A 22,639-nucleotide genomic window follows, 5' to 3' on the forward strand; every position below is an offset into this window, starting at 1 on the left:
AATCTGTCCAGGGTGTTCATAAAAGCCTGATTAAACAATAAAATGACCAAATTATTTTTTGAAAGTGAAATATCCCTTTAACTAGCTCTACTGTACGTATATTCCCCTAGTTATAATTCTTTGCTACTGTACTGAGTGTTTGTTCAGTAACAGACGTCTCCCCTGTTTCTTTAGTAAACAGAAAATACATTACATTACATACATCAGGTCAGGATACCAATTTCAGCTATTCAGGAGGGAGAACTCATACAGGACACGGGTCAAACAAATTAGTGATGAAACAAAGAAACAAACGGACAACATTTAAATTGTAACAAATTATACAATTTCAATTGATATATGGGTTATCTTTCCTGATTGGTGACCCGCCTAAAATATATGCTCACTAAAGATGTGAAGCAGGGAGACCCCTGTTACTGAACACTTTAGCAACGATTACTATCAGAATATAGAGCTTAACCTTTAAAGAAAAACATTTTGTTTTAACCAAAAACAGTTACCTTTAAACAAGCAAAAGCATTTGCAAACTGGCAGTAGGAAAGGAGGATACCCTACTCCTCATGGCTTCATGTCAAAGTGTCCTTGAACAAGACACTGCTCCCTAAGCACAAGGGTTAAAGAGGGTCAAACACAAACAACATAATTTGTGTTAACAACATTTAAATAATAAAAAAAGATATATAATGTAGTTATATACTGTATAACCTCCTCATGATGAGTTGTGACAGTCACTCTTGTATATACATAATTATTTTATAACTTTACAGAGATTGTGCATTACATTCACCCATTCATACACTGATGGCGGAGGAAACCATGCAAGGCACCAACCTGCTCACCAGGAGCAACTAGGGGTTCAGAGTCTTGCTCAAGGACTATTTGACAATGACTCTGGGGGAGCCCGGGATTGAACTGGGAACCCTTCAGGAACCCTCTGTGTTCTAAGACGGCAACTCTACCCCTGAGCTACTGCAGGGTTAGAGTAAGAACAAACCTTCTGCACAAGAAAAATGTTGGTGTGACTAAGAGATTTTCTTCTTCTTTTTTACATGCATAGATTCATGACTATAATTAAACTTTGACATGTTTTCATTTCAGTCTGGAGCCTCATCTTGTGCCGGAAAATTGAATGCCTGCGCTTGACTAGTGTGCCTGTACAGTTCATCACTTGAGCTGGAGGGACAGGAGCATTGTAATTGGCAAGTGTAGATCCCATAAATCGGATGGACAGATGGTGCCCAAATGGCTACTTCCGGTCCTTAACCTGGCTGCATGTATTTATCCCATAGCCTATATGGAGAAATGATTTTGCCGCGATTATAAATTCAGAAAAATGACATGGTTGTCATTGTCAATTTGAATAAATATGATGCTAATTGGCCTAATCGTTTGTGAGATTACCTGCGGACAGACCCAGGCAGGCAGGCAAACAGATGGGGGCAAATGCAAGATCTTCTATATAACGAAGATAAAAATGATGGCTACTATTCTCTCTCTCTCTCTCTCTCTCTCTCTCTCTCTCTCTCTCTCTCTCTCTCTCTCTCTCTCTCTCTCTCTCTCTCTCTGACGCTATCTTTATTACAGTACATGCACATTGACAGTTGAGTTTCTATGATTGGTTGCAGCTTGCAGTTATGCCAGGTCTTAATTCAAATGATATATGAAGGTTATACTGGTGTCTGTTTCATAGAGCCACAAAGAAAACTAAGGTCTGAACACTGGATCATGCTCCAAACGCTTAAAGATTAATTAGGTTCCTTTACACCAGACCTTTCGAGCCTCACATATGATGAAGAGCCGTGAGGCTCGAAATGTAATTTCCATGGTGTAAAAGAAACCTAAATAAACTTTAAGCGTTTGGAGCATGATCCACTGTGCGGACCTTACTTTTTTTTGTGAATTCTGACCTCGGCCCGGCACCTGGTTTTTAGTGAGTGGAAGTGCCAATCAGCACAAGATAAGTAGCAAAAACAAAGAGAGTCAGAGTTGCTTCTCGTGTTTGTTTTTATTCAGATTTACTTTAGTGCACATTGATACATTTTGATATTTTCTTTCTTCTTTTTTTCACCTTTTTCCTTTTTAGAAAATAGCAAGAATAGAGCGTAAGCCAAGTGGTTGGCTCAATAAGAGTCTTATAAGAGGGCATTAAACAGTCACAATAAGTCATAGGTATTGGTAGACAGGACACTGTTTGGCAAGTAATGCGATAATGAGACACGTGGAATACATCCATCAAGACAATGGGATGTACAGATATGCAGGCCAGGTAAATGTGGACAGACAAAGCAAGCATGTAGAGCAGTAGTTTTCAACCTATTTCATACCAGGTCCATTATTTATTTGAGCCACAGACCACCATTTTATAAGATGTAGCCTCTCATAGCCCAAGACTTAGAATGTTTTGTTATCGTTAGATAAAGATTTTGTCCACAATTCGATGCCGCATTGATGTTGGTACCATAGAGAGATAACAGGTAAATGTTGATCAAAATAACAATACTTAGACATTCTCTAATTTCTTTCACTTTTTGTACAATTAGTAATGCAGATCGTTTTACACTCTCAAAAGTTAAAGATCTATAAGGGTCTATTTGGTTCTCCATCATGTAGCTGGGGTCCACCTGGAACCCACTCAAGCACTGGTGGTCCCCGGACCACCAGTCCTGAAAACCACTCGTGTAGAGGCTATAGACCTGATGACAAATGAGGTTGCTTTCGAGCTGCGGTGTACGGTATTATGTAGACTAGAGGAAGGGCGTCCCAGGTCAGGAAAGCCCCCCCTGAGAATGCTAACTTCACTGCCAGCGGTGCTTTTCCTCCTCGGGACAACAATGTTCCCTCAGGGTGTTGATCTGGTTAACCTGCCATTAAGGTTTTTATGTCTTATGAAAGTACTCTGTGGGGATGGAGGGTGGGCCGGGGCTGCTAGGCCATGACAGATTTTATATCATTGTTGTACAAGAATCCTTGTACCTCCATATTTAAACTTTTTTGTTCAAATTAATGCCCTACTTCTTCATAACTACAGTGTCATGCAAAAGTAACAACATTTGCAGATCTACAAGCTCACAACGCATCATGATGCAACACGTGAGCTTGCAGATCTGCTATTTTTTTCTTTCTATTTTTTTTTTTTGCTACTTTTTGAGAGAAAATTTACAGTGGTATGTCTGTGGGTTTTTATAAGTATTGAACCAATGAAAGGTATTAACAAGGGCTGACCAAATATTAGCTAAATAGGAGCAGTGGCTCCCAATCTTTCTACCCTGTGACCCCAAAGAAAAATTAGACATTTGCCTGGGACCCAAATTAGGGAAAATAGCAGCTATCTTCACTACTTCTGAAACATTTGTTTTCTAATTCACAGATTTTCCTCATGAAAGTACTGAATAAATCATTGCATTTTTGCATTTAATTAATGGAAAATGTTTTTTCTTTTTTTTTCTTTTTTTTTAAATCATTATAATTTAAAAACAAAATGTAGGAAACAAAAAACGAGAGGGACCCTGGACCCATAAAAATGTGTCCACGACCCACAAATGGGTCCCAACCCAGTGTTTGGGAAACAGGTTCTTCTTTCTATTTCCTGAAAATAAATCCATTTTGGACATAATACTTAATGCATTCTGTATTATGTGAATAAAATAAAAAATAATTGATTAAAAAAAATTGACATACAAGGTTTCCACCAAACAACGACAATAATGGAATGTAATTAGAGGTTCCCAGCTCAGTAGGGGACCATACTTAAGCACTTATGTTACAAATTAATTATGGTAACTTTTGGTTTTAATATCCAGGACTTGATGAGGCTGTTTTTAGACGGCCTGTACAAGTTCTGTGCAATTGCATGTAAAACGTATGAGAATGATGATTACATTATAGCAGCTTCAGCACAGCATGTTATTTTTTATTATAATGTTTTTGACGCAACATGACAGATATGAGTCTTGAATAACACCAAGATCAGTGGTGTAATGTAACTAAGTACATTTACTTAAGACAATTTTGAGGTATTTGTACTTTATTTGAGTATTTCCGATTTCCAATACTTTTACTTCTACTCCATTACATCTCAGATCCAAATGTTGTAGGTCTTTGCACACTGCTGCGTTTTTCGGGCCGAATATCGGAGTGAATTTCAGAGTGCGTGAATAAAAAAATCAACCTCACGTTATGTCAATCACGTTTGCACACTGCTGCCCGTTTCGTATTTATTTTCGGACCAGGGTTGATTTTTCCAGATTTTCGCAGCTGTCGCACTGAGTCCCTTGCTCTCTCTCTCTTTCCTCTCTCTCTCCCTGGCCTACGGCTTTCGGATTTCCAAAACACAACGAAAACACGCAGTGCAGTGTGCAACCACCTTTACTCCACTACATTTATTTGAACATTTTAGTTACTACAGTAGTTACTTTGTAGATTTTGATTATTATCACAAAACATACATTAACCACTTTTATACATTTCGACCATTTGAAAATAGCTGATCTACAAGCTCACAATGCGTCACGATATGACACATTTTGAGCTTCTAGATCTGCTATTTTCAAAAGATTTGTATGCCTTTGAGAAATTGAAAGACGTTCCACATAATGAGTACTTTTACTTTTGGTACTTTTTGATACCAATACCTTTGTTCTTGTGTAATTCTAGACTTTTAGTTTACATTGCTTTTACTTAAAGGGGAAGACCACCCATTTTCAGTATTGAATGAACTATGTCTAATATAACTTAGAGGAGTTGTGTGGAAATAGAAAAAAAGTTCTGTGTTGCCTAGAACTGGAAGATTGATTTTGGGGTTTGTATTGTAAAGTACAACGGTATGATGTCATCAAGTTGTACTTTACAATACAAACAAACCCCAAAATCAATCCTCCATTTCTAGGCAACACAGAAGGGGGGGAACTTTTTTTATTTATTTCCACACAACTCCTCTAAGCTATATTAATAACATAGTTCAATATTGAAAATGGGTGGTCTTCCCCTTTAAGTACTCAAGTATTATTTTCCACTACTGACCAAAAGATTTTAAATCGGAGATCACTTGGATCTAAAAGATACTGTAAATATAATGTTGTGGCTTGTGGAACAGCACTTGTCCTTATTGTGAACTACAAAAAATGTTTCCCCATTTGAAATGTAATCCTTAATTTGTATGCCACTGAGTAACATTGACCATTATCTGTGTGAGTTCAAGAGCAGTCTGTTCTCTGTCTTTTGCATGTACTTCATATTACAGTGTCATCTGTGTACATTTGTGTGTCAGCCCAAACACAACACACAAGGCAGATTATTTATAGATAAGCTGAAAATGGGTCACAGTTCATCATTGACTCTTGCACATTGATTTGAACTGCACAAAGAGAAAAGAAAGGATAGGAGAAAAGGTTTATTTTGCCAGGCAAGTATTTGGGATTCACTACTTACTGTAATTAAGCGTAGAGTGAATTCCTAAAGGATTATATTACAATAAAGAGATACATATCATCAATAAATATAAAACACCACATGTACAAAGGAAAAGGGGGGGAAATTGGCAGTGAATATCATGTCCTTTCTATGGAAAAAACAAGTTTACGAATATTCCCATATTATTATTTGTTCTATAGATGGGTGTTACCAGATCGTTGTCGCTCCCTCTAGTATTGTGGCTGTGGGTGTCACTCACTTTGGACAAGTAGTTATTCAAGTATGAGGGCATTGAGGGCAATGCTCCTTTGACTATCTGAAAAACCAATCCCATTTTTAATTGCTTTACCCTGTGTTCTACCCTGACTGAGCCATCTCAGACTAGCAAATTGTGTTGGAATTAGGTGAGTCATGGGCTTTAGGCAGAGAAGTAGTCAAATCAAGTTTATGAATTATGAATGAACCACTTCAAATATAGTATAGAAAGATAGCAGATCTACACGCTCTGTGATTGAAGATCTGCAGCTATCTTTACAATTATTGATATTTTGTGGAAACATTTATGGAAAATCTTGGATTTTTTTGGCCAATGGGTACATTTCAATACAACAATGCATTGATAGTAAAACAAAAAATTACTTTGTAATTTACAAATTTGAATGTCAAATAATTTTTAAGAGCATGTTCCTTTGAGTACTTAAAGCTCTCAAAATCACTTTCTTAGCCCGCAAACAAATGCAAACAAATCTGATTCTGACAGTATAGAACATCATAAAACCCAGCACTGGACTGGATCCATCGATCTTGATCCACCATTTCAAAAAATAAATGGGGTTGTGTGATGTTCTATACTTTTTTGACTAAGCAGCATTCTCATGTAGAAGTGTTGAGTAATATTTGACCAGGAGTAGTTGTTGAGTACTTTGTCCAACACTCTCTGTAACAAATGCATCTTGTCAATGTTGTCTCCCGCCACTCTCTCTGTCCCTCCAGTGGTGTTCCTGTGCTGCTCTCCAGACATCTTCAGGCAGCTGATGATTCACTTTCTCCGGAAAGGCCTTCCTCAGGAGGAGTATGTCTTCTTCTTCATCGACGTGTTTGGAGACAGCCTGAACACCAAGAATGGCCAGCCCTGGGCCAGAGGAGATGAGGATGACGCTGACGCCAAACAGGCCTTCGAGGTACAATGATACCGTACAGATTTTGGCACTGTTTCCTTTGTGTACTCCAGTGGTTCTCAAACTTTGAAATTTGAAGGTCTCCCCTTAACTTTGACAGTGTACAAATGGAACCAAATGGACCTGTTACCATAGCTTGAGATGTTGTGGGATAGACTTCCATCCTTGTTGCATTACTATGGTGTCTCTCTCCTGCTCTTGACAGTCATTCCCCAAAACTACCCCGCATTATCGCTGTGACTGACCTGAATCTCTTGATAGATGTCAGAGATTACAATGGAATCTGCACATGAAACACATCTGTACTGTACCTCATATTTGCATTCATTTTGTCTTCCATCAGTAAACTGACATGAAAATACAAAGTATTGTTTACTCTATTTTCAGAGTGTGAAGATTCTGACGTATGGAGAGCCGCAGAACCAAGGGTACAGAGACTTTGTCAACCACTTGAAGACAGATGCTAAGAAGACATTCAATTATACAGTAGAGGACTCACTGGTAAGGGACACATATACAGGTCTTTAAAAGAAAATCTTCATTTGAATGTAGCACTTTGAGATTTGTTTCAAATATAAAGTGTGTTACAAATAGAATGTATTATTATTATTATTATTAGTATTATTGTTATATATGCGCATTCATTTCCATAGTTTCTGTTCCTCCTTAAAGGTCTGTTTCTGTTGCGTCCAGATCAGAGAGAGCACGTTTAGTGTTGGGTCTATCGGCTAATTGTCTCCTGTACAACGCCTGGCTGATTGATCCAATTCAATTTTAGAGAAGCAAGCTAATTCAGTTTGGCTGATCGTATCTCCTCATTTTGTCCTGCACACAGGTACAGGATGACAGCATAAAGAAGCACTGTCACACAATTAGATGAAAAAGATACACGGAGAGAGATGGACAGAGAAAGGCAGAGACAGACAGAGAGAGACAGAGAGAGAGGAGGTAGTGTCACTGTCATCTCACAAATCCTACAGTACCTTTATCTGTATACACTTTAAATTCAGGTGCAGCCAGAAGGAGAACATGCTGGGTTTAGCTGGGCTTTTTGGCTTTCCCTTTGTCAGGCTTATGAAGCTATAGTTGAACAACAACAACAGACAGCTAAATAAAACCAATTTGATTAAGAAACAGGAAGATCCACCTGCCAGCAACACCCAACATCCTCCCCCACAAGCTGTCTCCACTACATTTTCAGTATCCAGAACTGGTAACTGCCCGTTTCCATTCCACTGAAAGGATACTTTAACAGATAAGCTGCTAAACCTTTATATACTTTGTTTACAAGTGAAATAGCGAAAATAGCCAATCCGCAAGCTTTACAATGTATCGCAGCGCGAATGTTCACCGAATGTTTGCCTGGTGGGCTTGAGGAAGTGTCTGTTTGGAGGTAGTCAGAAATGTTGCGTAAAATCATTATAGCTAAAACCCACATGTAACATTGTTAAAAAGAAAGGTTTCACTAGGTTTAAAAATAGCAGATATATAGCACACATTCACAATGCTTTGCAATTTGAGTTGACATGTTGTGAGCTTGTTGATCTGTTATTTTTGCTATTCATCATGCGATATAGGGTTATAGTGGTTAAAATGTGAGAAATGTCTGAAGTGCACGTGTGTGCGCTTGCTGCACAAGGGGAGGTCTCAGCTTTGTCGGATGTAAGGAAGGGGGGCTCCTAGGAAAGAAGGTTAGGAACCACTCTAATGAATTTTTAATGATTAGATATTGCTGATAGCAGGAGGGCCCATTAAATCAACACTTCTAATAAGGCCTTGTGACATCATTATCTGTTTCGACTGCGGCCTCTTCTTAACGTGTAATTAAAATATAATCAGCCAGCCATTCAGCCTGGATGACAGGCTGCTTCAGAGATCTGTTATTTAGTATGCACATTTTTATCTTTGTCAAGGCTTTATAAATCCAGCAGGAAATTACAGTTATTCCGCTGTACGAGAGAGACAGAGCTTACATCTGGTATTACTCATCAGTGGTGGAAAAATGTATCAAATGTTTTACTTAAGTAAAAGTATCATCATTACTGCATTGTAGAAATACTCTGTTACAAGTAAAAGTCTGGAATTCAAAATTGACTTGAGTAAAAGTACTAAATTATTGGTATCAAAATGTAGTTAAAGTACCAAAAGTAGAAAGTACTTAATACGCAGAATGCCTCACAAGTTTCAAAAGTACAAAATCTTTAGAAAATAGAAGATCTACGACGCATTGTGAGCTTGTATGTCGTCTATCTTCAAATGGCCGAAAGTATAGGGCTGAAGTGGTTAATGTATGTTTTGTTATAATAATAAAAATCGACAAAAGTAACTAGTAATTTGAAAGTTATCAAATAATTGTAGTGGAGAAAAAGTACAATATTTGCCTCTGAGATGTAGTGGAGTTTATTGAAAATTAGAAATACAAAGTAAAGTACAAATACCTAAAAATCTTACTTAAGTACAGTACATACATGTACAGTAAGTAAATGTACTTTCCTCCACTGTTACCCATCCATACTGTAGTGTTGAAAAACAGAATCGGTATCACATTCATCATTACATCACAGTTTTATACTGTAGGTGTAAAGCGGGTGAAATTATGTTGATATATATATCTTTCTTACAAGCTCCAATAGTAACAATTTGACTGTAATTACCCTGGGTTTTTAACTTTGTCCTTGAGATTTTGCAGTGATAGCAGTCTGCTATATGAAGAGAGATTTTAATGCCATCTTCAACTGTTTCCTGTCTTCCAGAAGAACATCATCTCTGCGGGTTTCTACGACGGCCTGATGCTCTACGCCCATGCTTTGCAGGAGACCATGAACCCAGCAGGGGAGAGGCCTGTGGGGAAGACCGTCACCACCAAGATGTGGAACAGAACCTACCATGGTGAGTCTGTGTTCATTTCATTGACTAAAAACAATGACGAAAAATGTTGGTCGACTAAGTTTTTTCACTAACAAAAACGAAATAAAAACTAAACCATGATGAATAAAACTAAGACTAAATAAACATATTGACAATTTCGTCAACAAATAAAAACTAGACTAAAATGTTAGGGAGGGACTGGTGGAGAAGAGAATCAGTAGAACTAAAAGACAAGTCATTTTATGTTTGGTTGCGCTTGGGAGTTGCGCTCTGAAAATAGCAGATCTACTCACAGTCGACTAAAATCTTTTGATGTTTAGTCGACTTAAACTAGACTAACATTTAAACTTCTCAGATGACTAAAAAGACTTATTATTCAGTCACAAGCTCTTGTTAATGCCTTATAGCTAGAAGGTCCTGGGTTCGATTCCCGCTGGGGAAGCTGTGGCCGCTGGTGGCGTATCCTCTCCTTCGCGTCATCAGTGCTCACAACCCCTAGGTGGGGTTGGCGAAAGGGCCTTTCTGTGTGGAGTTTGCATTTTCACCCTGTGTCCCCTAGGGTACACCGGGAACATAAAACATGCTGTAATCCTGGTCTCTATACTGCCTCCCCCTGGTCAAACGGAGTGCCTGATGGAGGGGAAACGTGTTCCTCACTACGTCCTATTTGATGTATTGATGTTGATGTGCTGATGTATTACATTGCTTATTGTAAGACGCTCTGAATTAAGAGCGTCTGCTAAATGTAAATTGGGAAACTCCCCCCTGTCAAAAAGCGGCTTGGACTCCTCATGCATAGAAGGAAGCTTGAGCATGCGTCTGTTGCTCTCCCCAGGTCGGCAGAGGGAGAGTAGCACAATTTACACTAGGTAAAAAGAAATGGGGGGGGGGGGGGGGGGGGGGGGGGAGTTCTCTCCCAAATATGATGGGAGAGCAAAATGGCAGCCGTGTGAACATGGTCAATGGACTGCCTCAGTGACCAACTGCAGAAGGCTGAGGTTATGAACACCGGCATGAATATACAGTACAGTATAATATAATGATGTGTCATCTGACAGTTACTCTAGCTGTGGTCTTGGTCTTATGTGGATCTGGCAAGATACACATAATGGCCTGTATTTTGTAACAGTAAGAATTTCTGTGGAGGTTGTCTGTGCTTTAACAAAACACTCAAATTGTCATTTATCTTAAAGAGATATGAGCATCCATCAACTCAAAAGAAATACTGAGTATAGATTGAGGCCGAGCTGGCTCAGACCACCTTCTCAATCAACATTTCATTAATAAAAACACAATCCAGAGGACTGAGATCAACAGAAACTCTGGGATGCCCAAAAACAACACTGACCCATCACACATCATTATTCTGTAAAGCAATGATTTATTAAAAACAAAAATAGAAGGTTTTTTTACCTTTTGCCTGTATGTATAGATTTTGTTCGATGCCAAGTAAAATCAGTTATGTTATGAGATGGTAAAATTGAACAGACCACCTCAAACCAGTACACAGTTAAAAATCCTTCTTAACTCTACAAAAGGAACCAAACTGTTAGGGTCCATTTGGTTCCATTTGTACATTCATAGATTTACAAATATATAAATTAATTCCAGGATTCCACTGTGTAGGAATGGAAAAGATAGATCAGTTTGACTGCTGCTTTTGGTGGACAAGCAGATGTTTCCCCCTCTGCTTCTCTTCAAGGTAATGGAAAGAGACAGAAAGCAGATGCAGAGAGAGAAAGAGAGAAACCCCAAAAATGCCAACGTCGCAAATTGTGTTATTGAACAGCCCCTCTCATCATATCTTGTCTCGTTCCTGCATGTCTTAGTCAAATTCTCTTTTCCTCTTGTTTCCCTGGAAGTAAATTTTCCGGACACTGCAAATGTGGATGTCACTCAAAATCCTTCCACTTTAGCCATATTGTGTGTCTCATTAGGTGTCTATTAATAAGATGAGGTGGAAGCTATTTGCGTTGACTTGTAATGGAGACGTTACTTCAGCCGACTGGATATTAACATCATCTTCCCAAATAATTGTGACTTCATAGCAAAATACATTTTCCTTCTTTTGCTTTTTTATGCATCTGTTTGAATTGAACGCATTACGTATTGATACGTCGATTTTACGTTATCTAGTGTTTTTCTTTTTATCTAATTTAATACTAGAAAGAAATACAAAAACTAAATCTGCTTAATGGAAATAGAATTAATAAGGATCAAAAACATTATCTAGTAAAATGTAGTTCTCCTTGGTGGAGGAACTGACTCATGACCTCCCATCCAGGGGTGTCCCATCAAATTCTGGGCCCTGGGTACAAGGATTCACTTCAATTATTGTGTGCTGTAATTAGTGAAAATAGCAGATATACAAGCTCACAGCAAGGCACTGAGTGCCGCGCTGCAAGCTTGTAGATCTGCTATTTTTGAAAAAATCTATAACATTTGTGCAAGTCTTTGAATATTTAAAGGTTTTTCAATTTCTATGTCAGTGGTGCTCAAACTTTTTTCATGTGAAGGACCCCCAAAATGATATGTATTTGGCCATGGACCCCCATCTGAAAATATTTAGTTCCAGGGACCCCCTCCCAGAAGCAACATTTGAGTTACAAAATGTTCGCTTAAAAAAAATACATATATTCAAAGACTTTTCATAAGTCTTTTCAGATCTACAAGCTTACAGCACGGCACTGCTGCGCTGTGAGCTTGTAGATCTGCTATTTTTCAATAGCTAAAGTATATCAAATAATTAAGGCCCCTCCACCTATGGACCCTAGTAACTCAGTCCCACTCCCCCCCCCCCCCCCCCCCCCCCCCCCATCCAACCCTGGCACAGTCTCTGTGTCTTCGCTTCGGGGGAAAGTATAGATTCAATAACTTTATTGCCATATTCATATTGCCAACAAGTTGATAGGAATTTGTCTTGGTTCACTCTCAACATAAAACAAAAAACAAAAACAGAAACAATCCCCAGCAGAAGTTTAAAGTGCTATATACATAAGCAGTATATTGCCACATAAGTGCATAACGAGTCAGTGCAAGTTCAGGTGTCTAATAGCTAAGGGGTAGGTGCTGTCTCTGAAGCGAGATGTTTTGCTTATAATGCTTCTGTATCTCCTGCCTGATGGGAGGAGATTGAAGAGGTAGTGAGCGGGATGAGAGTTGTCTGCAATGATTTAGTATACATATCTATGCATTTAATTATGTACAAAGTTATAAAATGTGCGGCATAAAACTCCACTCCCTACACCCACACACATAAAAGACAGGATTTATGAACCCCATCCATCTATACATTAACAAGATACAGCATTTACTGTGTGGACTGCCCATGAGTCCGAAGGTTCATTAGTCCGAATTTAGTTAGGGTTACTGAGGTTAAGGTTAGGGTTAGGGTTAGAGTTAGGCATAGTATTCTTAACAAATTCGGACTATGGCACCTTTACTGTTTGACAACCCCACCCTATAACAGCAAGTCCTCATGCAACGTTAACTCTCTGAGAGATGTTGACTGTTATGGGTCTATTTGAGTTAAAACAGAGGATTTTACTGAGTACCCCCCCTTCACACACACACACACACACACACACACACACACACACACACACACACACACACACACACACACACACACACACACACACACACACACACACGCACGCTTAGTTTTCATAGGTTGTGGGGACATTACATAGACTTCCATTCATTTCCTGTGGCCTTACCCTAACCTCTATCCCTAACCCTAACCCTAACCCTAACCCTAACCCTAACCCTAACCCTAAACCTAACCCAAACCGTTGTGGGGACCTACTATTTGGTCCCCACAATGTCTATTTCTCCAATTCTACTATACTTGTGGGGACATTTGGTCCTCACAAAGTAATAAAAACCTGTCCCCACACGCGCACACACACACACACACACACACACACACACACACACACACACACACACACACACACACACACACACACACACACACACACACACACGCGCAACAAGTCACACATTCACCTATGACCACGAACAATGGCATTTGTTTGCTACAGTACATCCACTTTCACTGCTTTTCATCTTTAAAAAAAATTGTTTACAAAAATTGTGGGATTAAAACAAAGGAAAAAAGAAAAAGAAAAGGTGTAACATAGGGATAGAAGGTATATAGAAGGGGGGGGGGAGAGGGAGTTCTCCACCAAGTATGATGGGAGAGCAAAATGGCAGCCGTGTGTACATGATCAATTTTATATGTATCTTTTAATCTTTTAAGGCGTTTCTGTTTTATTACAAAGTCTAATGTGCACGGAGAAACGGCAAGCATAAGAGAAAGAGAAAGAGAAAATGCAGTTGCTGTGTGGGTCAACGTATGCAGCTTTAAGTTGGTGAACCTAACCAACCTCCTCTACGGGCTTTCCCAAGCACACAGACCAACAAGCCTGCTGCAAATGATGGATGAGCTGGTAAATAGATTGTTGAGGAGAGGGCCGACAGAAGCCCCATCAATCCCTCTTCACCCCAAATCTCCCTTTTGTCTCAACATGAGTGTATGACCGCACATACACACACGCACACACACACACACACACACACACACACACACACACACACACACACACACACACACACACACACACACACACACACACACACATGCACACGCACGCACCCCAGTGGTGTAAAGTAACTTAGTACATTTACTTGAGTATTTCAAATTTCCAATACTTTTACTTCTAATCCTAATACTGTACTTTTACCCCACAACAATTTATTTGTAAACTTTAGTTGCTAGTTACTTTGCAGATATAAATTATAATATTATAAAACATACATTAAACACTTTAGCACTATTTTATTCCTTGGTTACATTTTGTACTTTTACTTTTGGTACTTTAAGTAAATTTTGATGCCAACACTTTCATACTTTTACTCAAGCTCATTTTGAATTCCAGACTTTTACTTGTAACAGAGTATTTCTATATTGCAGTATTTTTCTACCACTGACACACACACACACGCACGCACGCACACACAAACACACCTCTCTACTTTGCCACCATGCTCTCTTACATGTTTATGAGAGATCATTCCAGCTCGACCGGCTAAACAAACCACTTGTCTACTCTGAGCCAATGACAAGCTTTCATCGCCCGCCCCGTCCAATCAGAAGAACCAGGTCAGCAGGCTTGGTTGATGGGTGTTCAGATTGTGTGTTTGGTTTATAGGCTCTGGCTCCGCTGTTTGTGAGGGTGACGGGCAGCAGAGAGGGTGATTATTTTTGGAAGGTCACTGAGGTCAAAGGCTCTGTTCTGGTCACATGGGCAGACGTGTCGCACCAAATCCTGGGCCCTGGGTACAAGGATTCACTGTGGGCCCCCCATGAACGCTCTTCATAGGAGGAGGGGGTTTAACCCATTTAGACTGGGAACGCATTATTACTCATTATTTTGTGCTTTAACTATTGAAAAATAGCAGATATATAAGCTCACAGCACAAAAAATACATATATTATATATTGAAAGATTTGCACACATTTTCGCGACTTTTCAAAAATAGCAGATCTACAAGCTCGAGTGCCGCGCTGTGAGCTTGTAGATCTGCTATTTTTCAATAGTTAAAGTATAAAATAATTAAGGCCCCTCCACCTTGGATCATAGTAACTCAGTCCCACTTTAACCCCCCTTGTGACGCCCCTGCACATGGGCACATGGGGAAAGAGATGACTTTCCCTGAGAAGATCAGGGCCGGTTCTAGGGGGGCAGGGGTGGGCAGAGCCCACCCAAATGAGCATCCTGCCCACCCAATCAAAAGTTACAAAAAAAGAAAATAAATAAAATTCAAGTTTTGTTGTTTTGGGCATTATGGTATGAATAGAATGTGTTACAACTATGTTACAGTTAGCCTGATGCAGGTGAAAGACCTATTGTGTTTGTATCGCGTGTTATAGGTACTAGCCCTTACCCGTTCAAAGATATGAGCTCCGAAATGATGTGCAGTGTGTGGGTTATGGGATGTGCACTGTGCACTGTGCACACAGTATATGAGGGATGGAAAGTAACTTTAACTGGTGCTTGCATGATAATATGTAGGAGCATCAATGTAAGAAATACCAGTTTCGTTTAATGGCTACAGAGATACTGTGTACCGATCTGCATGATTTTTGGACAAAATCTGTAACAGGGCCAGACAACCGACCCCCAGCCCGCCACCCGCCTGCACGCGCGCACACACACACACACACACACACACACACACACACACACACACACACACACACACACACACACACACACACACACACACACAGCTGGTTAAACATGTTGCCTCATGCTAGATGCAGAATAGACATGCCTCAAGCTAGATGCAGAATATATATAGATACACCATAAAAATGCTAATATACAGCATATGATTTTTGAAAGTGACAAACGGGCTTCACAGTTATGTCAGGTGTGTTCATATGCTAATGGTGATGCGATTTCAGATCAATTGCTCCAGCCACTGAGGAGAAACGCTGTGACAGACACTCAGACAGACAGACAGACAGACAGACAGACAGACACTCACTCAGACAGACATTCGGAAAATTATATGTTTGATAACTGTACCAAAATGCATAGTTTTCTATACATTTTGGGGGTTTGGGGGCATTTGACTTGCACACATTTTCACAACTTCAAAATTCTTTTCAGATCTACAAGCTTGCAGCACGGCACTACTGCGCTGTGAGCTTGTAGATCTGCTATTTTTCAATAGCTAAAGTATATCAAATAATTAAGGCCCCTCCACCTATGGGCCCTAGTAACTCAGTCCCACTGACTGGGACTTTTTTACGCGTTTCGGCATTGTGTCAACACTGATGAAGGCTTAACGCCGAAATGTGTACGTTGCTCGCTGCTCTGCAGCATACCATTCCTACTTAATATATAAAATTAAAAGTGCTGGTGTTCTCTTTGAGAAATGTATTGTAAAGTTACCTTTCCAGACCGTGCAGCCGGTAAGAAAGTTTAGTATTGTTGAAAGGAGTTGGAGTCGTGCTCGCACCCTTGATTTAAACTTCATTTTAAGATGACAGCACAGCAGTAACCAGGGGGCGAGACATGCATATATGATGATTTATTTTTCTCTCCATCTCCCTTTCCTTTCACTCACATCCCCTCCTCTCTCATTTTCTCATTTTCCACCCATCCATCGTCCTTTAACGTCCACTGTCTTTCCTTTCATCTCCTTAAGTGACCCTTTGTCAGAGAAACGACCGCCCTCTCCTTCTCCATCACTAGGAGCTCGCTAACAGCGGAGGTAAACACTTAGAGGAGGGCAATGTGAGGCTAACGGAGGGAAACGCGGGCAGGAGCTGGCCAGACAGATGAGGGATCCGTCATGGTAACTTGGTTAGTTAGCCACAGGCAAACATTGGCACTGGCAGTGGGGACGGCTGCCTTTCATTCACAGAATGAGCCCCCTCCTCAACTCCCCCACATCCATGTCTCAGAATAAATGCTGTGCCCTGTTTGCCTGTGGCTAATGGCCCAGAGCATCTTCTCAATCAACGTTTCATTAATAAAATCACAACCAAGAGGAGGATTCCAAAAGCTGGCATCAACAGAAACTGGAACATCCTCCCCCAAAAAAACGCAGACCATCACATGTCATTTAAAATAACAGAGGATGTCTTAAAACTTGAAACAAAATAATGTCAGCAATAGCTATAGCAACGGCACCCTTTCATTCACAGAGAAGCCATTGAGTTATATTAGCAGTTTATTATTATTATTACACTTTTTGTTGTTGTTGTTGTTGTTGTTGATAGAATCCCCAAATTTGTTTAAATCAATATGATTTGGAAAACATATAATTTGTAGAATCAGAATGAACTTTATTGTCACATCATATGATTAACAGGTGTAACAAAGTGGTGAAATACTTGTTTTCATGTGCTCACTTTGCACAGGTGCTATTTTTCAGATTCCATTCTGATTGGCTACGATTGGCTTTCAAAGTTTGCAGGAGGGGCCCGTTTTCCACAAAAGGCCACAAATCGCACTCTGTCCAATTGGCATGAAACTTGCGCACACACTAGTCCAAGGAAGAACAATGTTTCAAATAGTCTTCATAGTGGCCACTTTGAGACATTTTCTAGTTGATGCTATGTTGTTATTATGTACGTTACTAATACTTTGTATGGTATTTACACTGTGCTTAAAAGGATTAGTGTGTTTCAAGGTGCATAACAGATTAGTCCATGAAGCTTTTGGATGCACAGTATATCGTGACTACTAATTGAAGCCGAGGCCGAATTGTACGAAAGAGCCCTGACAGCACATGGTTGGTGCTACAGACTCCAAATTTCGCACACAGATAACTCAGACCTTTGCCTACGTTCTTAGCTAGGCCTCGACCGACCCGATACACAGTTTTTTGGATCCGGCACGAAAGGTTCGGAATCTCCGTATGCGGAGATGACTGTCATCGGGCCGTTCCGGAGCAAGCGATGACTCATTGTGACATAACTTCATAAAAGGCTCTGACATCACATATGCCACATGAGTCAACAAAAAATCTCTGTGAGTGTGTATGTATGTATGTATGTATGTATGTATGTATGTATGTATGTATGTAATCCGCGTATCTTGAGAACCGTTCGTCCCACCAGCTTCAAATTCAGCACGCGTGCTACCTGCCGCAGCAGGTAGTGCAGTGCCCGGCCTCGACCCGACCCGATACGTGATTTTTCGGAACCCAGCGCAAAAGGTTTGGATTCTCCGTATGCAGAGCTGTTGTCTGGAACCGGCACTGTGTCTGAGATCCCCATATGGGCATAAATGCTCGGCCGACTGTCAGGCAGATACAGAGATCTCCATATATGGGCATAACATGGACGCAGTCAGACAGATATCTCCATATATGGGCATACATGGACACAGTCAATCAGATGGTCAAAACGGGTCCTATGACAACAGGTATAATGGGGATTGCATTAAAGGGCGGGGCATGCATTCCCTATTTACATCGTTCCCGAGTTGGCCAGGTTGCCGACTAGACGCGGGCGGCCGAGCTTCTAGTTGATTTAATTAACACAGATATTAACTCTCTCTGGGTTAAATTAACACTGAGGATATTATTAACTGATGCAACGACAGTAGCCTAGTGTGCAGAGACAGAAATAAATGTGTTTATAATACATTATTGTAATTAGTATCATGCAGCATCAGATACTTGGAAAACAATAGTCTTATTCTTCTAATCAAAGAAATTATTTACCGTTTTCCACTCTCCACAGTCTCTTCATCATCATATGGGGCCATGTCTGTCAACTTCAGACAATTTTTACAGACTATGATAGCCGTCCAATAGTCCTGGACTGTTGGATAGCTCCAGGGCATATGCACCACTGTACCATCCATGTCCTGACACCTCCAACACTCAGGGCATTCAGAACAGTCTCGATGGCGTCCAGTATATTCTATTTATAATTTTAAAATTAATCACGTACGTAGTTCTCTTGACATTTTCTTCCCATTCCTGAGGATTTTAACCCAGTCCTCATCCGAAATTGTAACCTCTAAATGCCTTTCCTATGGTATCTTAGACGCGAATATACTCGAGTCAGAAGTGTCAAGGAGCATGGCATAATATGCAGACTGCAGACGCAACATGGCCTTGCCCCAAAATGTTTTCGAATTATTTCCACTGTCTCAACTTTAGTGGGGGTTGATGAGAGAGAGACAAATGTCCTTACCAGTGATTATGTGGTATACCGAACTCTATTCTTAAGTCTTCAAATGACTTGCAGGTCTCCCAAAACTGACATGTCCCTCAGCTGTGTGTACAGTATATTGAAAACGGTCCTGTTCGATAACTACATGGAAAGTTCCCATACACAGTAGTTCCCAGCAATTGTCCTTGTGCAAATGTTGAGCCTTGAATTCACCTTGTGAAGAAAATATATCCTCCAAAGAATGAAATAATGAATATATTTGTATAGCGCTTTTCCAAACAAGGTTATGAATGCTTTACAGAACAAGGTAAAAGAGCAGTGTATGGATCTCCACTACTAGGAACTGTGTGCTAAAACTAAGACTACATGTTTGACAGTTTCGTCAACACATAAAAACTAGACTAAAATGTTAGGGAGAGACTAGAGGAGAAGAGATCCAGTAGAACTAAAAGACAAGTCATTTTATGTTTGGTTGCACTCTGAAAATAGCAGATCTACAAGCTCACAACACGTTGCAGCACGACGCGTAGCTTGTAGATAGGCTATTTTCAGCAGGCAACCAAGTGTAAAATCAAGGTCTGCCAACGACAAAATCAACTGTAGATTTAGTCTACTAAAATCATATGATATTTAGTCGACTAAACTAGACTAAAACTAAAACATTTCAGCTGACGAAATGACAATTTATTAAAAAGACTATGACTAAAACTAAATCAAACATTTCCTGTCAAAATCAACACTGCTCTCAGCTGTGTGTATATTGAGAACAGTCCTGTTCTATATGGAAAGTTCCCATACTGTATACAGTAGTTCCCGGCAATTGTCCATTTGTAAATGTTGAGTCTCAAATTCACCTTGTGAAGAAAATGTATCCTCCAAAGAATGACTGTGGTGCTGTGGGCATGCAATGAATTTGAAATATAATGAATATATTTGTATAGCGCTTTTCCAAACAAGGTTACAAGTGCTTTACGGAACAAGGTAAAAGAGCAGCGTGTACTGTATGGATCTCCACTATTGGGGACTGTGTGCACAGAAATTGGCATTCATGTTTACCATTCTGTTACTGTATCTTATTAGGCTATTGTGACGACAAAACCTATGTAGCAACAGTAAGTGCCACTTTGGAAGCGCTCTGGGCGTTCATATTTCTTATATCGATAGTGCTCTGCCATGAAAAGAAACATGTTTTCTGTGGACACAGCCCTTCGGGACACTCTTCTTCAGCATTTCAATTACTGTCATTTTATTTTCCATCTTCGCTGCCATCTTGTCATCACTTGTAATGGTTTCCTTTCATCTCCTCCATCGTCATTCAGCATGGCCCTTTCTACTGCCTTTTTCTATCTTTCATGTTTTCTTTCTCCTCTTTGTCTTGCTGAATAAAGACCTTTTAAAAAAAAGGGGGGGAGGGGGGGCAGGACCCCCAAAAATAGGCTGGAAATCTAATCGGGTGAAACCAGAGCTTCCTGCCTCTGGCTTCAACCCCTTCTCCTCCACCTCCTCCTTGGGTCCAGGAGGAGTCGTCGTCCTGTGCTCGCCTCTTACTCCTCGCCTGTTTCTCTATATCTCTCTGGCCGCCTGCATCTCCTTTCTCCTTCCCAGGACATCCATCACCCAGTGGCCTTTACAGCTGGACTTTTACCGCCACTGCTGCTTCCCACACATGCTTTTCCAGCTACTGTACTGGCTGGCTGGGCTGGTTAATGCTAGGATCTGGATAGAGCTGATAATCACACTCTGCAGTAGTAACTTTCAAGTAGTATCTCTCTGTAACTGCCACATCGGCAGAACGGTGGCAATATTTTGGCGATGTTGATCAGAATCAACTTTATTTACACAATATAGGGTTTCAGGCGTAAATCAATAGTGAGTGAATTAATGTATCAATATTGCAGTTACAGTACACAGTTGGAATAGGGAAGAGAGAATAGAGATATAAGGACCACAGAGTATAGATCAATTACAGGAAAGCACATACTGTAAAAAAATAATAATAATACAAAGTCTAATATATAGAGTAAAGATGCTTGATTTAAAACAGTTGCAATTGATAGGTGGCAGAAATACTTTTGGTGAAGGTGAGATTTGCATAGTTATAGTGACATCATGGATACATTGATGAAAAGCAGAGCATCAGGTATAAACTCACAATTTCTTGTGTGCTTAAAGGGATAGTTCACCCATTCATTTTGTTCTATTATTGATTATTACTCATCCCGCGGAGACTTGAATTCATGGATACCCTTTGAGGGACATTATTATCTTTACCAAGTGAGAGTTTACAAATGGACCTACAGGTCTCTCAGGATTTTACATCCTTGCATTGAGCTTCTCCTTCAAAGTTGGAGAAAGCTGCCAAACTGTGATTTGCAAGGCCTCAAGACAGATGTAAAACATGAGGCACAGGACACAACATACTAATTTTGGATTTAGGTTAAATGGTCAAATGTTTGTGCATTTACTTCTACGTAATGAGGTGTGGTGTATTGACTTATGACAAGATAGGTTTTGGAAGCCAGATGTGTTTATGTCCAATTGTGATTTATCTCACAGCATTCCATGCATGCTCTGCCCACTGCTGATTTAAAGGCTCTGTGTTTAGCCAAAGGCTATACTCAATCATTTCTAGATGAAGAAATTACAACCTTATGGTCTAGAAGTTAATACCTTCCAGAATCAAAACCCTTGCTTTTGTGGCAAATACACTTATTGTACTTGCAATAATTATACAGTACTTATTATAGATAAATAGATTTAAAGTGCACTGTATCGTTCCAGTCGATAGTCGATAAATAAGCAGTCGATAAATAAGCAATCTTCTCTTGCGTTTTTGACCTTTCTACTTGTATGACAATGGAGGCCAAATGCCCGGATCAAACTCATTGTCCCCACTATACATAGAAATATCGTAAAGCCCCTAGCTCCCCCTGAGTCTATAAATGCATGGAAAGATGTTTCTTTTTGCTTAACATTTTTTCTAATAGCTATACAGTAGCTAAAAACTTTAACGGTATGTCGCTAGAAATGCATACCCCCACAGAGTAGAGTGGTTTAACTGTATGTCTCTATGCATGTCCCCACAGAGTAGAGTGGGGTATATCAATGTCAGGCATGAGATCATGAAACAGGACCTTGACAGTGCCTGCATGATGTATCTCTGTAGCATATCGTCACTGTCGGGCAGAAACTTTGTATCTCCAAGTTTCACGTTTGTACGTTGTTTTGTAAGGTGAAGCCCTGCTTCATCATACAAGACTGTCGCACAAAAATATTGTAAAACAGATGTAAAACATGAGGCACAGGACACAACATACTAATTTTGGATTTAGGTTAAATGGTCAAATGTTTGTGCATTTACTTCTACGTAATGAGGTGTGGTGTATTGACTTATGACAAGATAGGTTTTGGAAGCCAGATGTGTTTATGTCCAATTGTGCTGAAAATAGCCGATCTACAAGCACTCAACGTAGAT

General features: G+C 40.0%; 1 protein-coding gene across 1 annotated transcript in view; it reads left to right on the forward strand.

The window, feature by feature from the left end:
• The window catches only part of LOC308301474 (atrial natriuretic peptide receptor 1-like), an 89,557-nt gene that overhangs the window by 32,133 nt on the left and 34,785 nt on the right, over positions 1–22,639 (forward strand). Inside the window, exons 3-5 of the mRNA XM_080745472.1 lie at positions 6,403–6,590; positions 6,975–7,088; positions 9,341–9,476. Of these exons, the coding sequence (XP_080601598.1) occupies positions 6,403–6,590; positions 6,975–7,088; positions 9,341–9,476 (438 nt within the window). The remainder of the gene's footprint in view (positions 1–6,402; positions 6,591–6,974; positions 7,089–9,340; positions 9,477–22,639) is intronic.

Source organism: Nannobrachium achirus (genome assembly GCF_963921795.1).
Source record: "Nannobrachium achirus genome assembly, chromosome: 2".
NCBI lineage: Eukaryota > Metazoa > Chordata > Actinopteri > Myctophiformes > Myctophidae > Nannobrachium > Nannobrachium achirus.